The 19140-nt window shown below is 48.3% G+C and overlaps 1 protein-coding gene and 1 long non-coding RNA gene across 4 annotated transcripts in view; both read left to right on the top strand.

Moving 5' to 3' along the window:
• Positions 1 to 10239, top strand: part of MARCHF6 (membrane associated ring-CH-type finger 6) — a 59151-nt gene extending 48912 nt beyond the window's left edge. For all 3 annotated transcript variants that reach the window (XM_060191177.1, XM_060191176.1, XM_060191175.1), the window contains 5 exons: positions 971 to 1105; positions 3219 to 3308; positions 4969 to 5101; positions 5859 to 5994; positions 7653 to 10239. In XM_060191177.1, coding sequence (XP_060047160.1) covers positions 971 to 1105; positions 3219 to 3308; positions 4969 to 5101; positions 5859 to 5994; positions 7653 to 7743 — 585 coding nt within the window. In that variant the 3' untranslated portion in view covers positions 7744 to 10239. The remainder of the gene's footprint in view (positions 1 to 970; positions 1106 to 3218; positions 3309 to 4968; positions 5102 to 5858; positions 5995 to 7652) is intronic.
• Positions 1 to 11744, top strand: part of LOC132538593 (uncharacterized) — a 71323-nt gene extending 59579 nt beyond the window's left edge. Inside the window, exon 2 of the long non-coding RNA XR_009549933.1 lies at positions 10562 to 11744. This is a non-coding gene — a long non-coding RNA (uncharacterized LOC132538593). The remainder of the gene's footprint in view (positions 1 to 10561) is intronic.
• Positions 11745 to 19140: the final 7396 nt, after the last annotated feature.

The following is a 19140-nucleotide window of genomic DNA, read 5'->3' as shown; positions in this document are numbered from 1 at the left end:
TTCTCCACAGAGGACGCGGTCACCAGCAGTGCTGAGGGAAGTGGCACTCCGGGGTGGGCATCCAAGTGGCGAGTGTTGCTCGGCCGCCGCCGATAGGGGCGCGTGTTCAAGTCTCATGGAATGGAATTGAGTACGATTTCACTGAGAATCTGATGCTCGTCTAATATTAGTGTTGAAAAAGAAAGATGAGACTCATCGCATATCACGAGCGCAGAGGTTTCAGCGCTGTGGAATCTGTAAGGCGGCGAGACACTGAACTCTGTTGAGACGTGCAGAGTCCGTCCAGTTCTGGTTTGCACCGGGTGTTCTTTCATCCCACCACCTAAAGACGCAGGTCCCACGCCTCACACACCCCAGAGCAGTCTCTTGGGGAAACACACACCCTCCCTCAGGGAAGGGGTGTCGGCAGGCCTGCTTCACAACTGATCCTGTCTGGTTTCTCCCGCGAGCCTCTCGTGATGCCTTTCCTTTCCTCTTTTGTTGGCTTTATTTCCCTTTCACCGCCTGCGCTGAGCAGTAGCCTCTGCCAGCAGGCCCTGCAGCGGACAGCACAGGCCCAGGGCTCTTCCAGCATCACGGCAAGCTCCCAGGACCACACTGCCACACTGCTCTTGGTAGCCAGTTTGGTCTCCGTGGTCAGTTGTGTCAGTGAGGGCTATGCAGAGTCCCTCTTCTGTCCCTGTCCACCACAGAGGTCATAGGTCAGCCACCAGGTGGGGCACCGTAGACCTCGCTCAGACCAAGAAATGCTGACCCTGCTCCAGAGGGAGAGAGCACAGCCACCTGGCAACTCTTTAGAATGAAACCACTTTCCTAAGTTTGTGGCGGCGGTGTCTAGAAATGGCACGCTTTCATTCTAGCTTAGCACGTAAAGGCTCGGGTTCAGGAAATCCCCCCTAGCAGCACTGTGAGGCCCCTGCCGGCCGGTCAGCAGGCAGGTGTCCTTACCCAGACCTCCCTCTGCCTGCAGATCATGAAGACGCTGATCGTGGCGGTGCTGCTGGCGGGCGTCGTCCCTCTGCTGCTGGGGCTCCTGTTCGAGCTGGTCATCGTCGCCCCCCTGCGAGTGCCCTTGGACCAGACGCCCCTGTTTTACCCGTGGCAGGTGAGCGAGCGCCTGTCACTCCAGGCAGCTCTGCCGGCAGGAAACAGGCCCCTGGGGTCTTCAGGTGACTGGCAGCCCCTTGCTGAGAAAGGCTGTCAGGACATGCAGTCTCCTTACCTTGTTACTTACCTGTGCTTGCTACCAGGCTCATTGCTGAGACTGGTGTTAGCACTGCTTCCAGTGGCCTTTTCCCTTTTTTAAAATTTTTTAAAAAAATATTTATTTTCCCTTTTGTAGACCTTGTTTTTTATTGTTGTTGTTGTAGTTATTCTTGTTGTTGTTAGATAGGACAGAGAGAAATGGGGAAGGCAGAGGGGGAGAGAGAGACAGACACCTGCAGACCTGCTTCACCACCTGTGAAGTGACGCCCCTGCAGGTGGGGAGCCGGGGGCTCGAACCGGGATCCTTGCACTGGCCCTTGCGCTTCGCGCCACGTGCACTTAACTGGCTCCTTTTTCTTTTAGTACTTAGGACAGAGATCAGTTGAGAGGGGTGAAGGGGTAGGAAGGGAGAGACCTGCTTCAGTACTCCTGAAGTTGGCCCCTACAGATGAGGAGCAGGGCTTGAACCCGGGTCCTTGCGCGTGGCAATGTCTGTGCTCACACAGGTGTGCCACTGCCCAAGCCTCACTGTTTCACCTGACAAACCAGCAGCGGCCTCAGCCTCACGCTGTCCGTCCTGTGGCCCAGGGTTGATGAGAGGCGGCTTCGGCCTTTAGCCTCTTTAAAGGCCGGTTCCTGCTTGTCCTGGTGCTGTCAGGAGCCCTTTGTAGCACCCGACCCCGAGCGACCCAGAACTGGGCCTCTTCCTCCCCGCCCTGGGCAGTGCCTGGCACCCACAGCCGGGAGAATGCTTCCCTTATTTGTTAGCTTCGTTAGGGGGACATCAGTTCACAGGGTGGTGTTGCCACAGGTGAACAATCTGATTTTTAGAAAACGTCTAAAAAATCGTGGCCCGACAGTTTACTTTTCTGCCTCTGCTGCCCACGTCCTTCTGCGTGTGCTGACGAGGAGGCGCAGCGAGGCTGTCCTGCGTCCCCTCCTTAGGATGGCGGGAGCAGAATGCCGGGCAGCCAGCGTTGGGATGGAGTTGAGCAGTTTAAGAGACTGAGGCAGAGCTGGTGTTTTCCTGTAGACAGAGCGCAGGTGTGGTTTTGAATAGGGAAAAGGGAAGCACAGGGCCAGAGAGAGCTCACTTGTGTCGGGTCTGTGCCTTGCCGGGTCTGACCTGGGTTTGAACACTGGTACCATATGGGAGTGCCGCGGCACCAGAGGAAGCTCCACTGAACAGTCAGGTAAACCTGAGCCTAAATGCAGACAGCCTGCTCCCTTTCCCTGCCCCCAAGCCCTTGGGAGCCTGGGGTCTTGTGGAGTTCTGGCAGGGATACCAGTGTGGTGCGTCCTGTCTGAGAGAGGACAGGACAGAGTGTGACCCTCGAACGGGTGCCCACTGCACGCCCCGGAGGCTGGGGGAAGGCTGCGCTGGTGAGTGTGGGAAGGTGCAGGGGGCAGGCACTTTCTCGGTGTTCTCTATGGGTGCTAGCTGCCGTGTTGGGGCCTCCAGGGGCTGGCAGGTTCTCTGGGCCCCTCTGCATGGCCTTCCTCTGACCTGGGCCTGCAGACAGGAACAGCCGGGCTTTGTCACAGGAGGGTGGTGGGCCGGCAGTTGGGGTGGGGAGATGGCGCACAGCACTCTGCCGGCTCCTCCCTGAAGTCTCCATCAAAATCTGCATTTCCCCAATTCTCTTGGAGAAATAGTAATGCTGGTTTCTGAAAGATGGTCTGATAAAAGCACAGCGCTGGGTGATCTGAGCTGATTGGGAACTGGTCTCCAGTTCCCCAGAACACGTCATTCTCCGCTAGTGCTGTTCTCAGTCCCGTGGGAAGTAAGGTCATCGCGGACCCTCTGTCCTGGGTCTGCTGCTGAACTCGGGGAAGAGTCAGTGAGTGCAGTGTCTCCCCAGGACTGGGCGCTGGGAGTCCTGCAGGAGAGTCAGTCAGTGCTTTGTGTCCCCAGGACTGGGCGCTGGGAGTCCTGCGGGAGAGTCAGTGTCTCCCCAGGACTGGGCGCTGGGAGTCCTGCGGGAGAGTCAGTCAGTGCTTTGTGTCCCCAGGACTGGGCGCTGGGAGTCCTGCATGCCAAGATCATCGCGGCCATCACGCTGATGGGCCCCCAGTGGTGGCTGAAGACGGTTATCGAGCAGGTGAGCGACTCAGCTTCCAGGATCAGACGGCCGACAGGGATGGCGTGTGGCCTTCCCTTTCCCACTTTTCTCCGTCTTTTCCAGCAAGTGTGAGAGACTTTCCTTTTACAGAGGGGTCAGTTTTCTGCTTTGTCACCATGGCTCTCCACGAGCCACTCTTGAGAGGCCAGCCAGTCTGAAGGCCGAGAGACCGACCCAGAGGAGGGTGGAGCGTGCTCTGTGCCGCTCCTAGGCTCCCAGGAAGGGAGTCTGGCAAGGCCTTGCTTTCTGCTGCATCCCTGTATGAGGACGGTAGTCTCCAACCCCATGTGCACGGGGAAACAGCCCCAGAGACCGGGGTGGGGCGGCAGAGCAGGGGCTGGCCCTGTGCAGCTTGCGTGTGACTGACTGCCCTCCTCCGAGAGGAGAGGGTGCTGGTGCCCGTCCCCCTACCCCTGCAGAGGGTGTGGTGGAGCGAGGACCTGACCACTGCGGGAGGCGAGAGTCTCTGAAGTGCGACCTGGGTTGCTGGCTGCCGGGTCTCCTAGCTGCCAGCTCAAGCGCACAGCTGCCTTCAGAGGTGGGAGCGAGTCCTGGAGGGTCTGCTTGCCGTTCATTTGATGGTTGATTGGTTGATTGAGACAGAGCTGCACCTGCAGCCCTGCCTCACCACCAGTCATGAAGCTTCCCCCCTGCAGGTGGGGACCAGGGTAACGTGCTTTCAGCTGGGTGGGCCAGTCACTCGCTCCTGGGTGCTCTGGCCTGCTCCTGGGGGCCTGGGCTGAGTGGGTCACACTCAGCAGCTGGGCGCTCCCTCCTGTTAGGGCTCTGCAACACTGTGTTATGTCCCGGGTCTTCCCACTTCTCTGAGTTTCCTCTGCAGAACTTGCCCGTAGAGCTTTCTGAGTAAGAGGAGGGGGTATTCTAGTCACTGCAGAAGGCTTCCATGCTAAAAGCCCTAATGTTAAACTACCTACCAATTTGGTAGGTAGTTCATTTGGTTTATGAAGGCTTTTCAGAAACACGATTCCTGTTGATAATGTTTTCCGTTTGAGGGAGAGAGGAGAGACCTGAGTGCTGCTCTGCTGTCATCTTTTGCTGCTGGGGGTTGAGCCCAGGGCCTCAGGCCACACAGGATCCATGCTCTGTAGCTGAGTTGCTTCTGTAACCAGGACCCTTTCTATTCCGTAACCAAGACCCTTTCTATTCCGTAACCAAGACCCTTTCTATTCCGTAACCAGGACCCTTTCTATTCTGTAACCAGGACCCTTTCTATTCTGTAACCAGGGCCCTTTATATATATATTTGAAATGAGTGCAGTCTTGAATCAAAGCACAGATAACTACCAGACATGGGGCATGTGTGTGAAGTTACTTGGAGTTCTGTAGTCTTCAGCTAACAGTCCACGTGGCATTGTATAGTGTAGGAATGAACTGAGCGCCCTGGGCGAGTGTCCCTTTGCAAAGTCACAACAGATGGTAACGGGCAAATGCATTTTCTTAAACTCCTGGGCACCATGCTCTTATGTTTGTACCGGGAATCTGTTTTCAGTTTAGTTCAGACAAACAGGCTAATCCTTTGGGGCTGGTAGATCTGACTCTGGCCTGGGTTGCCGGAGATGCTTGAGATGCCAGGAAGCATTGGTTTCATCCCTTTGTTCTGACTCACCCCCGTGGTTCAGGTTTATGCAAACGGCATCCGGAACATTGACCTTCATTACATCATTCGCAAGCTGGCTGCCCCAGTGATCTCCATGCTCCTGCTGTCCCTGTGTGTCCCCTACGTCATCGCATCTGGCGTGGTTCCTTTGCTAGGTGGGTGACACTGGCTGCAGCACTGGAGCGCACATGGCATTTGCTGGCTGGCTGGCTCCAAACAGCGTGTGTGTTTGCATGTGTGCGTGTGTCCCTAGTCCAGTGACCCCAGGACGCTTTGGTCTGACTCCCACACTGACAAGGTGGGAGGAGTCTGCCGCCTTGGGGCAGTGCCTGCTCTCCAGCAGGTGAGAAAGTGCTGGCTTCTGGTCCCCCCCAGAGGGGTGGGAGCAGATTTCCTTCAGCTTGCCTCCTGACAGGAAGTGCTGTGACTTCTTACTCTTAACTCAGAAAGCGTTGCTGGTTTAACTTTAAAGACACCATCCTTGCGCGGGAAAGGACAGGCACTGCTCCTTGGTGACTCAGCAGCTAGTGTGGTTCTGTCCTGTCAGCTGGGGCCTGGGGGAGCCTCAGGACCCAGCTCCGGCCTGTGTTCAGAATCCCCTCACCCAGGAACTCGCCTTCTCATCCAGCCTGGAGCCTCCATCAGAAGTGTCCCCTGAGGCTCTGCTCTCTGTGCTCAGCCGTCCCCCAGCCCCCTGTTGACCCGGAATGTCCCCTCCTGTCTCCCATGCCCTTGCTGTGACCTTCACAGAGGCGTGCCCGTCCTGTGGCCCTCTCCTCCCAACCCCTTGCCGACACCGCGGCCCCACTGGCCTTTCAGAAGTAGTCACGCCGCCCCCTTTTGCTGGCTCCTCTGTGGCACTCGGAGTCCCGTCCAGCCCTCCCGACACTCTGTGCCCTCGCCCTCCCCCAGGTGTCACCGCGGACATGCAGAACCTGGTCCGGCGGCGGATCTACCCCTTCCTGCTGATGGTCGCCGTGCTGATGGGGATCCTGTCCTTCCAGGTCCGCCAGTTCAAGCGCCTTTACGAACACATCAAGAACGACAAGTAAGTGGCAGCCTGCCCTAGCCAAGCCTTCCGCTCTGATGTCTGTCTGTCTGATGTCTGCAGGGGCCGGTGCTTGGGCTCCGGGTCTGCCAGCCTGCAGCATGGGGGAGAGGGTGGGAGCAGTGGCTCGGCCGGCGTATGGGGGTGGGGGGCACTGCCCATTCCAAACAGTTTCTGGGTGTTTTAGTCTTACAGGTGGGGGGGGGGTGGGGGGCTGAGGGGCAGAGAAGGGACGCGGCCCAGAGGTTGAGGTGAGAGGCTCTAGAGTCTCCTCACTGCCCCTGAGTGAGCTTTGGCCCCAGATTGACATCTGTCTCTGATTTTATTTTTTATTTATTTTTTAGGTTTTGTTTTTTAAATATTTATTTATTTTCCTTTTTGTTGCCCTTGTTGTTTAACATTGTTGTGGTTCTTATTTTATTTTTTACCACCACCAGGGTTATCCTGAGCCTCAGTGCCAACACAATGAATTCACCTCTCCTGGTGGCCATTTTTCCTTACTTTTTTTTTTTTTTTTTAAATATTTATTCTCTTTTGTTGCCCTTGTTTTATTGTTGTAATTATTGTTGTTATTGATGTTGTCGTTGTTGGATAGGACAGAGAGAAATGGAGAGAGGAAGGGAAGACAGAGGGGGAGAGAAAGAGAGGCACCTGCAGACCTGCTTCACCGCCTGTGAAGCAACTGCCCTGCAGGTGGGGAGCCGGGGGCTTGAACCGGGATCCTTAGGCTGGTCCTTGCGCTTTGAGCCACCTGCGCTACCGCCCAACTCCCTTTTCCTTTTTTTTTTTAATCCTTCCTTTATTTGATAGGACAGAGAGAAATTGAAGTTGGAAGGGGGGATAGAGAGGCAAAGAGAGGAAGAGAGACACCTGCAGACCTGCTTAGCAGCTTCTCCTCAGCAGGTGGGGAGCAGGGACTCAAACCTGGGTCATCAAGCATGACAATGTATGTGCTTAATTGGGAATGCCACTGTCTGGCCCCTCAGCTTTGCATCTTATTGTCACAACGTTGACCTGTCTAGTCAAGACTGTGTGTGTGGTGATGCTCTGTGTCTTTCTCAAAACTGTCACCCAGTCCTCACCATTTAAGAAATTGCTGATGAGCTATTCATTTCTGGGAAAATACCAAACACATTTAAGAAAGGAAATTAAAAAAAAAAAAAGGTGAAACAGAGAAAGTAAGCAATGAGCTCACAGATGCAGAAGCACCATTCCCCCACGTGGCCTGTGCAGACCCCGCCGAGGGTCCTCCGGCAGCTGTGCTGACAGCCGTGGGGCGTCTGGGCAGGGAGAGGGGCGCACTGCACGGCCCGCCGGGGCCTGTCTAGGAAGGCTGTGTGTGTTCCCAGAGGAGGAGAGTGAGTCTCAGAGCAAGGCCACCCCCACACACTCACACTCTGGCTCATAGGTGACCCCTCACCAGGGCTCCCTGACCAGGTGGCTGCCTCCGAGTGGTTTCAGGTGTCGCGACTTCCCGTCCCTCCCCCAAGGCCCGCCCGTGGGCTGTTTGCTGACACCTGTTCTGTTGACGTGCGCCGCCAAGCTCGTGTGCCAGGGGCTCTGTGTGCCCGCCCCTCCCTGCCCTCTGGCCCGCGGGCTGTGTTCGGGGCCCCCGGCCGACAGACAGGGTGAGAGTAACCGCCTGTGCTTGCGCCTAGGTACCTTGTGGGCCAGCGCCTCGTCAACTACGAGCGGAAGTCGGGAAAGACGGGCACCTCACCGCTGCCTCCACAGTCGTCCCAAGAATAAAGTGGCTGTCTCAACTCCTTGAGCGTCCCTTGCCTTGACGTGTCCTTGTCTGCGGACTTCTCTCTGGAGATCCTCCCAGCGGTCTCAGCGTTGTTTCTGAGTTCAGTGTCTGACTCGCGCTCTTGGCCTCCAGAGAGGGGCGGCCCGCCCCCCCTGCCTTCTGCCTGAGAGCTGTACATGTGTAAATAGAAGCTCCCGGATGCCCCTGCCCCCAGATTAAACAGAATGTGCATTGTACATCTTTAAACAAAATGTATATTAATTTATTAAATCTAGTTGTCACTTTATCTTGGACCTGCTGTGATCTTGACAGGACATGTGCCACAGGGCCCGGCGCAGAGGCCAGACTGCCGCGACCCCAACACGCGACCCCAGCACCGCAGCCCCAAGCCCTGCGCTCTGTCTGTCCGGGCCTGGCGCGGAGAGCACGGCGGGCGTCAAGTCGGGAGGTGGCGGTGAGAAGCGGGACTTTGCGCTCCACTGTCGACCCTTTGGGGACGTTACTTTGTATAACACCAAAGCTGTTGTACGTTTTTCTACTGCCTGACTTCGTTTGTTCCCCCCCCCCCCTTCTTCATGTGTACGAGTTTGTAATGTATAGTTTCCTGTGGTGGTGAGGAGATTACTTTTAATGTTGATAATTTAATGATTCCTAGTGATGACGGTCAGGGGCTGGGTTTTTGCGCTAGTTAGGGGCATGTTCTCCTTAGGAGGAAGTAGTCCAGAAGACTGTCGATAGGGCCCCTCACGCCTGCCCCACAGCTTTTTTCTTTTCTTTTTTTTTAAAAAAAGCAGCGGCCAAGTCACATAAGACTTTTCGTCTTCACAGAATAATACCACCAACAGCACAGCCACGAGGACATTCCCACAGGCTTGTGCCACTTGGGGGTGGTTTGTGGTCCCAGGCTGAGGGCACTGCAGCCTCTCCTGCCCGTCAGCAGGAAGGTACATTCCTCCCAGTTCTTCGGAGGCAAGCCCAAAGTCCGCCAGGCTTTCGGTTCCCAGAATAAACAGCCACCAACTAAGCCAGTCTGACTTCACGTCTCTGCAAGGAGGCCGGCAGCACTGACCCTTGAGTAAGGCTGTGGTGTCTCGCGGGGAAGGAGTCCCGGCAGCTCTTGGCGGCCCCCAGAACCAGGCCTTTGGAGTCAAACGGGCGGCCGGCAACCAGCCCAACTACTTCATGCTGGTCGTGTGTCACCAGAGTCCTGTTGGTTTCAGATGATGACATGTCCTCAGAGGAAGTGGACAGCAGAGGCCTTCAGAAGGTGTAGAAGAATCTCCAGATAGTATTCAAACCCTCAAGAGTCAAATCAGCATTTTTTTTTTTTTTTAAAGGTGTGCAACTCAACCAGAGATAAGCTGGCAAAACCAGCAGCAACACATTCTGGTGGCCTTAGGAGTCACACTTTCCCCTGGAGTGGTCAACCAGCACTCATTCTGAAAAGTCAGTATCCGAAGAAAAGCTTGACATAGGATTCAGTGTTACACACTCTGGCACTTTGGATGTCCCGTCCTCTTGTATTTGAGGGAAGGTCTTTGCTAGCCCTACTTTTCCCTAGAAACTTAGTCCTCCTGTAAGAAGTTAGGAGCACTAAAAACAGAAGGAATGCCACTTGCCACGGTGCGTGTCTATGAACTGTGCTCTTTAGGAGAAAAATGCTGTTGATTTGGGCCTCTAACTTGATTGTGCTATTTCAGTTTTGTTTTGTTTTGTTTTGTTTTTCCCCCAGAGCATTTGCACCTCTCGTTATAAGTCATTGGAATGCATTGCTCTGTTTCACCAGGAAGAAATCGAGAAGATACTATGAAAGGTTTAAAACTGTTGAATGAATCTTAGCAGTTATTTCACTTTGAGAAAAAGTAAAAACGGCCAAAACACCACCCTGCGTCTCACTGGGAGACCACCGGGCGACTCTGGGAGGATTTCCCCTCACTTTCAGCGATGCTTCTCCCTGTCGTTTCCAGCACGATCGAATACTTCCTTCCGCAGGGAAAGAAAGCGTTTGCTGGCTCTACCGTCAAGACCATCTTGTCAACCACAGTCGTCTCACCAGTGCTGAAAACCCTGAGTTCCAGAAGCTCGCGTAGGGCTGCTCGTCTCCACGTGCGACGTTTTCTCTAGGAAGCCTGAGTTTCCTTGCTTTCCCGTCGGGCGACAGTCTCTTCAGTGGGGGGAGACGACTTTTGAGAGGAATGGACATTTGGGGTTGAGTGTTACATGGCCAGTTATCAAGTGGGCATGAGTGTGCACTTGCCAGTTAGCAAATGGTTGGATTTCTTTTTTTCTTTTTGTAACCATTAAGTACTAATAGTCGAGATGAAATCTGAAGAAAAATGCCAGCGTGAAGTCTGGGTGGCTGGCCTTAACAAGCTCCACGTGTCATGTGGTGTTCTGGTCTCTGGACAGACAGTGGAGATGGGGCATCTCCATTCCAGATGTGAGCAAAAAGTCGTTTTTATTTCAACATTTAATACAATTGTTATTACTGTGGATTCTTGTGTGTGTGTGTGTGTGTGTTTTTCTTTCCCTTACTCAGGTAATAGAGAATAACTTTCTCCAATGACTGCATCTTAGATATGTAATTCCTGTACAGACAGAGTGCTCTTCTTAAACTACAATTCTTGAATTTTTAAATTTTTAAAATTTATTTATTGGAGAGAGACAGCCAGAAATCAAGAGGGTGAAGGAGAGAGACAGAGAGACACCTGCAGCCCTGCTTCACCACTTGCAAAGCTTTTCCCCTGCAGGTGGGGACCAGGGGCTCAAACCTGGGTCCTTGCACACTGTAATATGTGAATATGTGCACTCAACCAGGTGCGCCACCATCCGGGCCCTATCATTCTTGAATTTAGGGTGAAGTGATGACTTTGTCAAACAAGGCAAAAGACTGGAGCACTGGACACACCTGCTTGGTGCTAATGCCTCTAGACACGCGCACACACCAGGGAGGGGGAGACCACGGCTGTGGTGCTGGGATACGAGGGTAGCCCTCTTACCATTATTATCTGCTTACCCTCAATTCCAGGATCATTTCAAGCTTTCTGCTAATTGTGGAACTTGCTTTTCCCCATTGTGCAATCAAGTGACTCTCCATTTAAAATGTTCTTTTCAAATGTTACCTGTTTAGCTGCCATCAAGGAAAAAGAAAAGTAAATAGTCCTACAGAAGCGGGATTATCGGAAGCTTCCTCTGTAGAACATCTTGGTCATTTTTTTCTTTCTTTTTTTTCTTTTTTTTGCCTCCAGGGTTATTGCTGGAGCTTTGTGCCTGCACTCGAACCCACTGCTCCTGGAGGCCATTTTTCCCATTCTGATATCCTTGTTGTTTACCTTTGTTGTTACTGTTATTGCTGTCGTTGGATAGGACAGAGAAATTGAGAAAGGAAGAGAGGACAGAGAGGGGGAGAGAAAGACACCTGCAGACCTGCTTCACCGCTTGTGAAGCGACTCCCCTGTAGGTGGGGAGCTGGGGGCTCGAACCGGGATCCATATACTGGTCCTTGCGCTTTTGCGCCAAGTGTGCTTAACCTGCTGCGCTACCACTCGATGCCCCCTCCCCCCCTTTTTTTCTCTAACAACGGAGACCAGGACACCACCCTAGCCACATGATGGCTGGGGATTGAACTCAGACCTGTGTGCAGGTCCTGCACTCCACTGCTGTACCACCTTTAAAAACAAACAAACAAAAAACAGCCCTGAGCAAGGGCCACTTGGAAGTTATCCCCAACAGCACTTGGGGCCTGAATGCAGAGTAAGCAGTTCTGCTCCCCGCCCCTCATCTCTAAGCTGGAAAGTGCAAGTCCCCAAGCTGACAGTGTGATGACTGTTGTAGAAATAAAACAGTGAAAGGATGGGGAGACAGCACATAAACTCTCCTGCCTGAGGCTCTGGAGTGTGAGGTTCACACCCTAGCACCATGTGGCATCACCAGAGCTGAGCAGGGCTCCGGACAAAAAGGAACAAAAAATAAACAGACTGGTTTTGTTAATAGAGAAGCCTATTTTGTTCTTTTTTTTTTTTTAAATAGATATATGAAAAGGTTCATTTTTATTAGTTTCACTTTATGACATGAATTACTTATTTTCTTTAAAAAATTTTTATTAGTGACAATACTGATGTACAAATTGTAAGATACCTTGTTAGGGTATAAATTTTGCACCATTCCAACCATCAGAGTTCTGTTTTCGCATTCCCCTCTTGAAAACTAGTAGTTTTATCAAGGTTGCAGATACGGGTTAACTATTATTTCTGTAATACATATATATAGCCCTATTTCTTTTCCCCCTATGTTCCTGCCCTCTTTTCTCTTCCAAGTCAGTTCCATCCTTCCAAATGTCCTTCCTCTTCTCTTCTCCCTCTGGGTGCTGATGGAGTTGGAGTTCAGAGCCCTCTGATCGATCACCTTCCCTTAACATTTCTCCCCCTCTGGGAGTATGGACCAGACTTCTTTTTGGGGTGCAGAAGGTGAGAGTTCTGTAATTGCTTCTACACTGGACACAGGCATTGGCAGGTGGATCCATGCCCCCAGTCTGTTTAAACTTTTTTTAAAAAAAATCTTTATTTAGATTGCTTTCTCTCCTCTCCCCTCCCCTCCCCTTCTCTCCCCTCCCCTCCCCTCCCCTCCTCTACCGGATCAACTAGGAATACCAAAGGAGACTACCTGGGACCAAAGCAAGACAGGACTAGAATAACCACAGGAACCCACCAAATCACCGGTGAATACAAACACGTGTGGCTGGTGACAGGAGCCTAAGGAGAGATTAAGTGACTGCTAACAGTTCAGCAGTTTATCAGTTGAGACACCACCTCCAGTCTGCTCCACCAACAAGGGGACAGCTGAAGGGAGGAGAGGACTCCCCAGAGACTCACCAAGTGCAACTCTGAGTCTCCATTGCTACTACCCTCAGAATCTGGAGCAGCGACAAGGAGGGACACCAGGGGACAGAGATCTAACCAGGAAACTCAGGAGAAGACCTATACCTCGGTGCCATAGCTGAGGGGCTGTGAAAGTCTCTTTGCATAACCACTGGATTATCTCTGCCACACCCTGCTTTATCTCTTGGTCAGGAGTCAGTGATTAAGCTGAAGCCTATTGATATTTTAAAAACCCTCAGGCCCCCATAGCCTACAGGGAAGAAAAAAAAAAAGGCTTTTAAACCACTGAGCTTCAACTCAAGAGATTTAAATACTATTGAAACAACTGTTAACTTCTGACACTGAACCCTTTAATTTACTTACTTAGACACAAGTCAATCCAGGCAATAGTGATCAATAATTTGAAAAGTACTGATAAAGGGAACTCATAACATAATATATAAAATGGTTAAAACAACAAGAAAAAATATTGGAGAATTGAACCAAAACAAGAGCCCAGCTAAAAGTCCTCCAGAGGGTGAAGCACAAAACCGAGTTCAGCATCCAAACATTAGCTAAGGAAATAACAGGAGTAAAGAATTTGAAAAAATTATAATCAGAAATACAGGAACAACAAATGAGAATATGGAAGAAAATACTAATTATCTCATGGTTATTAGAGAGCTGAAAGCTGAAATTGCTGAGCTAAGAATGCAACTAGCTGAACAAGCTAAAACAGTATCAGAGCAGGGCAACAAAATAGATGAACTCCAGAAAGCAGTAGAGGGCAGAGAGAATAGAATCTATGAGGCTGAAGACAGAATTAGCAAGATTGAGGATGAATTAGACAACTAAAAAAGAAGAGATCTCAAAAAGAGATTAAGAGATGCTGAAAACAACAACAGAGTCCTATGGGATGACTTCAAAAGAAACAATATATGCGTTATTGGCATACCAGAGGAAGAAAGAGAAGGAGAGGAAGAAAGCATTTGCCAGGCCATAGTAGCTGAAAATTTCTCTAGACAACATCAAAGACATAAAGATTCAAGAAGCCCAGAGGGTCCCAAACAGAATTAACCCAGACCTAAAGACACCAAGACATATCATACTTAGAATGGAAAGGAATAAGGATAAAGAAAGGATCCTGAAGGCTGCAAGAGAAAAACAAAGAGTCACCTACAAAGGAAAACCCATAAGATTAGCAGCAGACTTCTCCATACAAACACTACAGGCCAGAAGAGAATGGCAAGATATCTATCGAGTGCTCAATGAGAAAGGCTTTCAGCCAAGAATACTATATCCTGCTAGACTGTCATTCAGACTAGATGGAGGCATCAAAACCTCAGACAAGCAACAGTTGAAGGAATCAACTATCACCAAGCCTGCCCTGAAAGAAGTTCTGAAAGGTCTCCTATAAACAATCAGACCACCACAAATAAGACATATATCAAAACACTAAAACTCTACAAGAATGGCGTTAAAATATCTTCAGTCTTTGATATCAATAAATGTCAATGGCCTGAATTCACCTATTAAAAGACACAGAGTAGGAAGATGGATCAGAAAACACAAACCAACAATATGCTGTCTACAGGAAACCCACCTAACGCAACAAGACAAACACAGTCTTAAAGTGAAAGGATGGAAAACTATCATACAAGCCAATGACCCACAAAAAAGGGCAGGAACAGCTATTCTCATATCTGACATGATAGACTTTAAAATAGATAAGATTAAAAAAGATAGGAATGGACACTACTCAATGCTCAGAGGATCAATCAAGAGGACTTAACAATTATTAACATCTATGCACCCAATGAGAAGCCATCTAAATATATTAAACTTCTACTGAGAGAGCTACAGCAATATATTAACACAATCATAGTAGGGGACTTCAACACCCCACTCTCTCAACTTGACAGATCATCCAGGCAGAAAAATCAGTAAAGACATAAGGGAGCTAAATGAAGAGATAGATAAACTAGAACTACTGGACATTTTCAGAGTCATTCATCCCAAGAAACTGGAATACACATTTTACTCAAATCCACATGGGTCATTCTCAAGGATAGACCATATGTTAGGCCACAAAGACAGCATCAGCCAATTCAAGAGCATTGAAATCATCCCAAGCATCTTCTCAGACCACAGTGGAATTAAACTAACACTTAACAATCAACAAAAGATTAGTAACAGTCCCAAAATGTGGAAGCTCAACAGTACACTTCTTAACAACTTCTGGGTCAAAGAGGAAATCAAGGAAGAAATCAAAATGTTTCGAGAGTTCAATGAAAAATGAAGACACAAGCTCTCTAAATATTTGGGACACAGCTAAAGCAGTCCTAAGAGGGAAGTTCATAGCTATACAAGCACACATTAGGAAACAAGAAAAAGCACAAATAAACAGTCTGATTGCACATCTTAAAGACCTAGAAGAAGAACAACAAAGGAACCCTAAAGCAACGAGAAGGGCAGAAATCACTAAAGTTAGGGCAGAAATAAATAACATTGAGAATAGGAAAGCCATACAAAAGATCAATGAAAGTAAATGTTGGTTCTTCGAAAGAGTAAACAAAATCGACAAACCTTTAGCCAGACTCACAAAACAAAAAAGGGAGAAGACCCAAATAAATCGGATAGTAAATGAAAGAGGAAATATCACAACAGACACTGCAGAAATTCAACATATCATGTGAGGCTTCTATGAACAACTATATGCCACCAAGCTAGAGAACCTGGAAGAAATGGACAATTTCCTAGATACCTACCAACTTCCAAAACTAAGTCAAGAGGAAGTGGATGACATGAACAGGCCCATCACAGCTAATGAAATTGAAACAGTTATCAAAAATCTCCCCAAAAATAAAAGTCCTGGACCAGATGGTTTTACAAATAAATTCTACAAAACCTTCAAAGAAGAACTAGTACCTCTACTTTTAAAAATCTTCTAGAAGATTGAAGACACTGGAATACTCCCTGCCAGCTTCTATGAAGCCAACATCACCCTGATACCAAAAGCAGACAGGGACACAACCAAAAAAGAAAACTACAGACCAGTATCTCTGCTGAACATAGATGCGAAAATATTGAACAAAATTCTAGCCAACCGGATACAGCAGTATATCAAAAAGATTGTTCATCATGACCAAGTGGGGTTTATCCCAGGCATGCAAAGTTGGTTTAATATACGTAAATCAATCAATGTGATCCACCACATCAACAAAAGCAAGACCAAAAACCACATGGTCATATTAATAGATGCAGAGAAAGCCTTTGACAAAATACAACATCCCTTTATGGTCAAAACACTACAAAAAATGGGGATAGATGGAAAATTCCTGAAGATAGTGGAGTCTATATATAGCAAACCTACAGCCAACATCATACTCAATGGTGAAAAACTGGAAGCATTTCCCCTCAGATCAGGTACTAGACAGGGCTGCCCACTATCACCATTACTATTCAACATAATGTTGGAAGTTCTTGCCATAGCAATCAGGCAGGAGCAAGGAATTAAAAGGCATACAGATTGGAAGAGAAGAAGTCAAACTCTCCTTATTTGCAGATGACATGATAGTATACATGGAAAAACCTAAGGAATCCAGCAAGAAGCTTTTGGAAATCATCAGGCAATACAGTAAGGTGTCAGGCTATAAAATTAACATTCAAAAGTCAGTGGCATTCCTTTATGCAAACACTAAGTTAGAAGAACATGAAATGCAGAGATCAATTCCTTTTACTATAGCAACAAAAACAATAAAATATCTAGGGATAAACCTAACCAAAGAAGTGAAAGACTTGTATACTGAAAATTATGAGTCACTACTCAAGGAAATTGAAAAAGACACAAAGAAGTGGAAAGATATTCCATGTTCATGGGTTGGAAGAATTAACATCATCAAAATGAATATATTACCCAGAGCCATCTACAAATTTAATGCTATCCCCATCAAGATCCCAAGCACATTTTTTAGAAGAATAGAAAAAATGCTACAAATGTTTATCTGGAACCAGAAAAGACCTAGAATTGCCAAAACAATCTTGAGAAAAAAGAACAGAACTGGAGGCATCACACTCCCAGATCTCAAACTATATTATAGGGCCACTGTCATCAAAACTGCTTGGTACTGGAACATGAATAGACACACTGACCAGTGGAATAGAATTGAGAGCCCAGAAATGAGGCCCCACACCTATGGACATCTAATCTTTGACAAAGGGGCCCAGACTATTCAATGTGGAAAGCAGAGTCTCTTCAACAAATGGTGTTGGAAACAATGGGTTGAAACATGCAGAAGAATGAAACTGAATCACTGTATTTCACCAAATACAAAAGTAAATTCCAAGTGGATCAAGGACTTGGATGTTAGACCACAAACTATTAAATACTTAGAGGAAAATATTGGCAGAACTCTTCCACATAAATTTTAAAGACATTTTCAATGAAACGAATCCAATTACAAGAAAGACTAAGGCAAGTATAAACCTATGGGACTACATCAAATTAAAAGCTTCTTCACAGCAAAAGAAACCACTACCCAAACCAAGAGACCCCTCACAGAATGGGAGAAGATCTTTACATGCCATACATCAGATAAGAGTTTAATAATCAACATATATAAAGAGCTTGCCAGACTCAACAACAAGACAACAAATAACCCCATCCAAAAATGGGGGGAGGACTTGGACAGAATATTCACCACAGAAGAAATCCAAAAGGCTGAGAGACACATGAAAAAATGCTCCAAATCTCTGATTGTCAGAGAAATGCAAATCAAGACAACAATGAGATATCACTTCACTCCTGTGAGAATGTCATACATCAGAAAAGGTAACAGCAGCAAATGCTGGAGAGGGTGTGGGGTCAAAGGAACCCTCCTACACTGCTGGTGGGAATGCAAATTGGTCCAATCTCTGAAGAACAGTCTGGAGAACTCTCAGAAGGCTAGAAATGGACCTACCCTATGACCCTGCAATTCCTCTCCTAGGGATATATCCTAAGGAACTCAACACATCCATCCAAAAAGATCTGTGTACACATATGTTCTTGGCAGCACAATTTGTAATAGCCAAAACCTGGAAGCAACCCAGGTGTCCAACAACAGATGAGTGGCTGAGCAAGTTGTGGTATATATACACAATGGAATACTATTCAGCTGTAAAAAATGGTGACTTCACCGTTTTCAGCCGATCTTGGATGGACCTTGAAAAATTCATGTTGAGTGAAATAAGTCAGAAACAGAAGGATGAATATGGGATGATCTCACTCTCAGGCATAAGTTGAAAAACAAGATCAGATGAGAAAACACAAGTAGAACCTGAAATGGAATTGGCGTATTGCACCAAAGTAAAAGACTCTGGGGTGGGTGGGTGGGGAGAATACAGGTCCATGAAGAATGATCAGTGACATAGTGGGGGTTGTATTGTTAAATGGGAAACTGGGGAATGTTATGCATGTACAAACTATTATATTTACTGTTGAATGTAAAACATTAATTCCCCAATAAAGAAATAAATTTAAAAAAATCTTTATTTATTGGATAGAGACAGCTAGAAATCAAGAGGGGTGGGGGGGGGATACAGAGGAAGAGAGAAACCTGAAGTCTTACTTCACTTGTGAAGCTTTCTCCCTGCAGGTGGGGACCAGGGACTCGAACCTGGGTCCTTGCACATTGTAACGTGTGCTCAACCAGGAGTGCCACCACCTGGTCCCCTTAAACTTTTTTTAAAAAATTGATTTGCCATTTTAAAAATGCCTTCCTTTCTTTATATACACCACTGTCCATTTTTTCTGCTTCTCCATGTTTGCTCAGTAACTTCTTCAGGACAAGAAAGGTCGGAACTAAAGAACCGTCCCCCACCCCACCCCCACCGCGGCCCTTCCTTTCTGGCTCAGATGCTGGTTTCACAGACAGGCAACAGTAACTCACTGAAGGCAAAGCTGAAAAGTGAAACACATCTCAATGTGCATACAAATTAAAGCAGTTGTGGTGGTGACCACCAACCCCCTTACTGACTATGAGAAATCAGGAAAGTATTCAGTCTGGGGTCATGGAAAGATGGTGATTAGACACTGTCCACAGGAGAAAGACCTCAACTGGACTTGAGCAAACCTGGAGTGTACTGTTAATGGAACAGAAAGACATCAAAGAAGAGGCATTTCTGGTAAAGCACATGATCTTCAGAGTACACACGGGAGTTTCCTAAGTCAATAGTCAGGAGACCTATCAGCTCATGTGAAAACGGGCCAAGTGTGTCAACAGACACTTAGGATGATAGCGATGGCAGATGAGCAGGTGAGACGCTGGACCTTGTATCAGAAAAGTGCAAACTCAGACCACAGTGACAAGTCACCACGTACTGGTATAGAGTCAATGGCTGAAACACGGGGGTGGGGGGAGACATGCAGGGATTTGAGCTTCTGTTCTCGTTGGAAGAGATGGGGAAAAGATCCAGCGGATTTGGGAAACTAGTTTGATCTCCTTTGGGGCACTTATTTCTCCTGGCTGTTTACCAAGAGGGAAGAAAGTGTCCACATGA

Source organism: Erinaceus europaeus, chromosome 5 (assembly GCF_950295315.1).
Source record: "Erinaceus europaeus chromosome 5, mEriEur2.1, whole genome shotgun sequence".
Taxonomy (NCBI): Eukaryota; Metazoa; Chordata; class Mammalia; order Eulipotyphla; family Erinaceidae; genus Erinaceus; species Erinaceus europaeus.
This window is presented reverse-complemented; position numbering and strand designations above follow the sequence as displayed.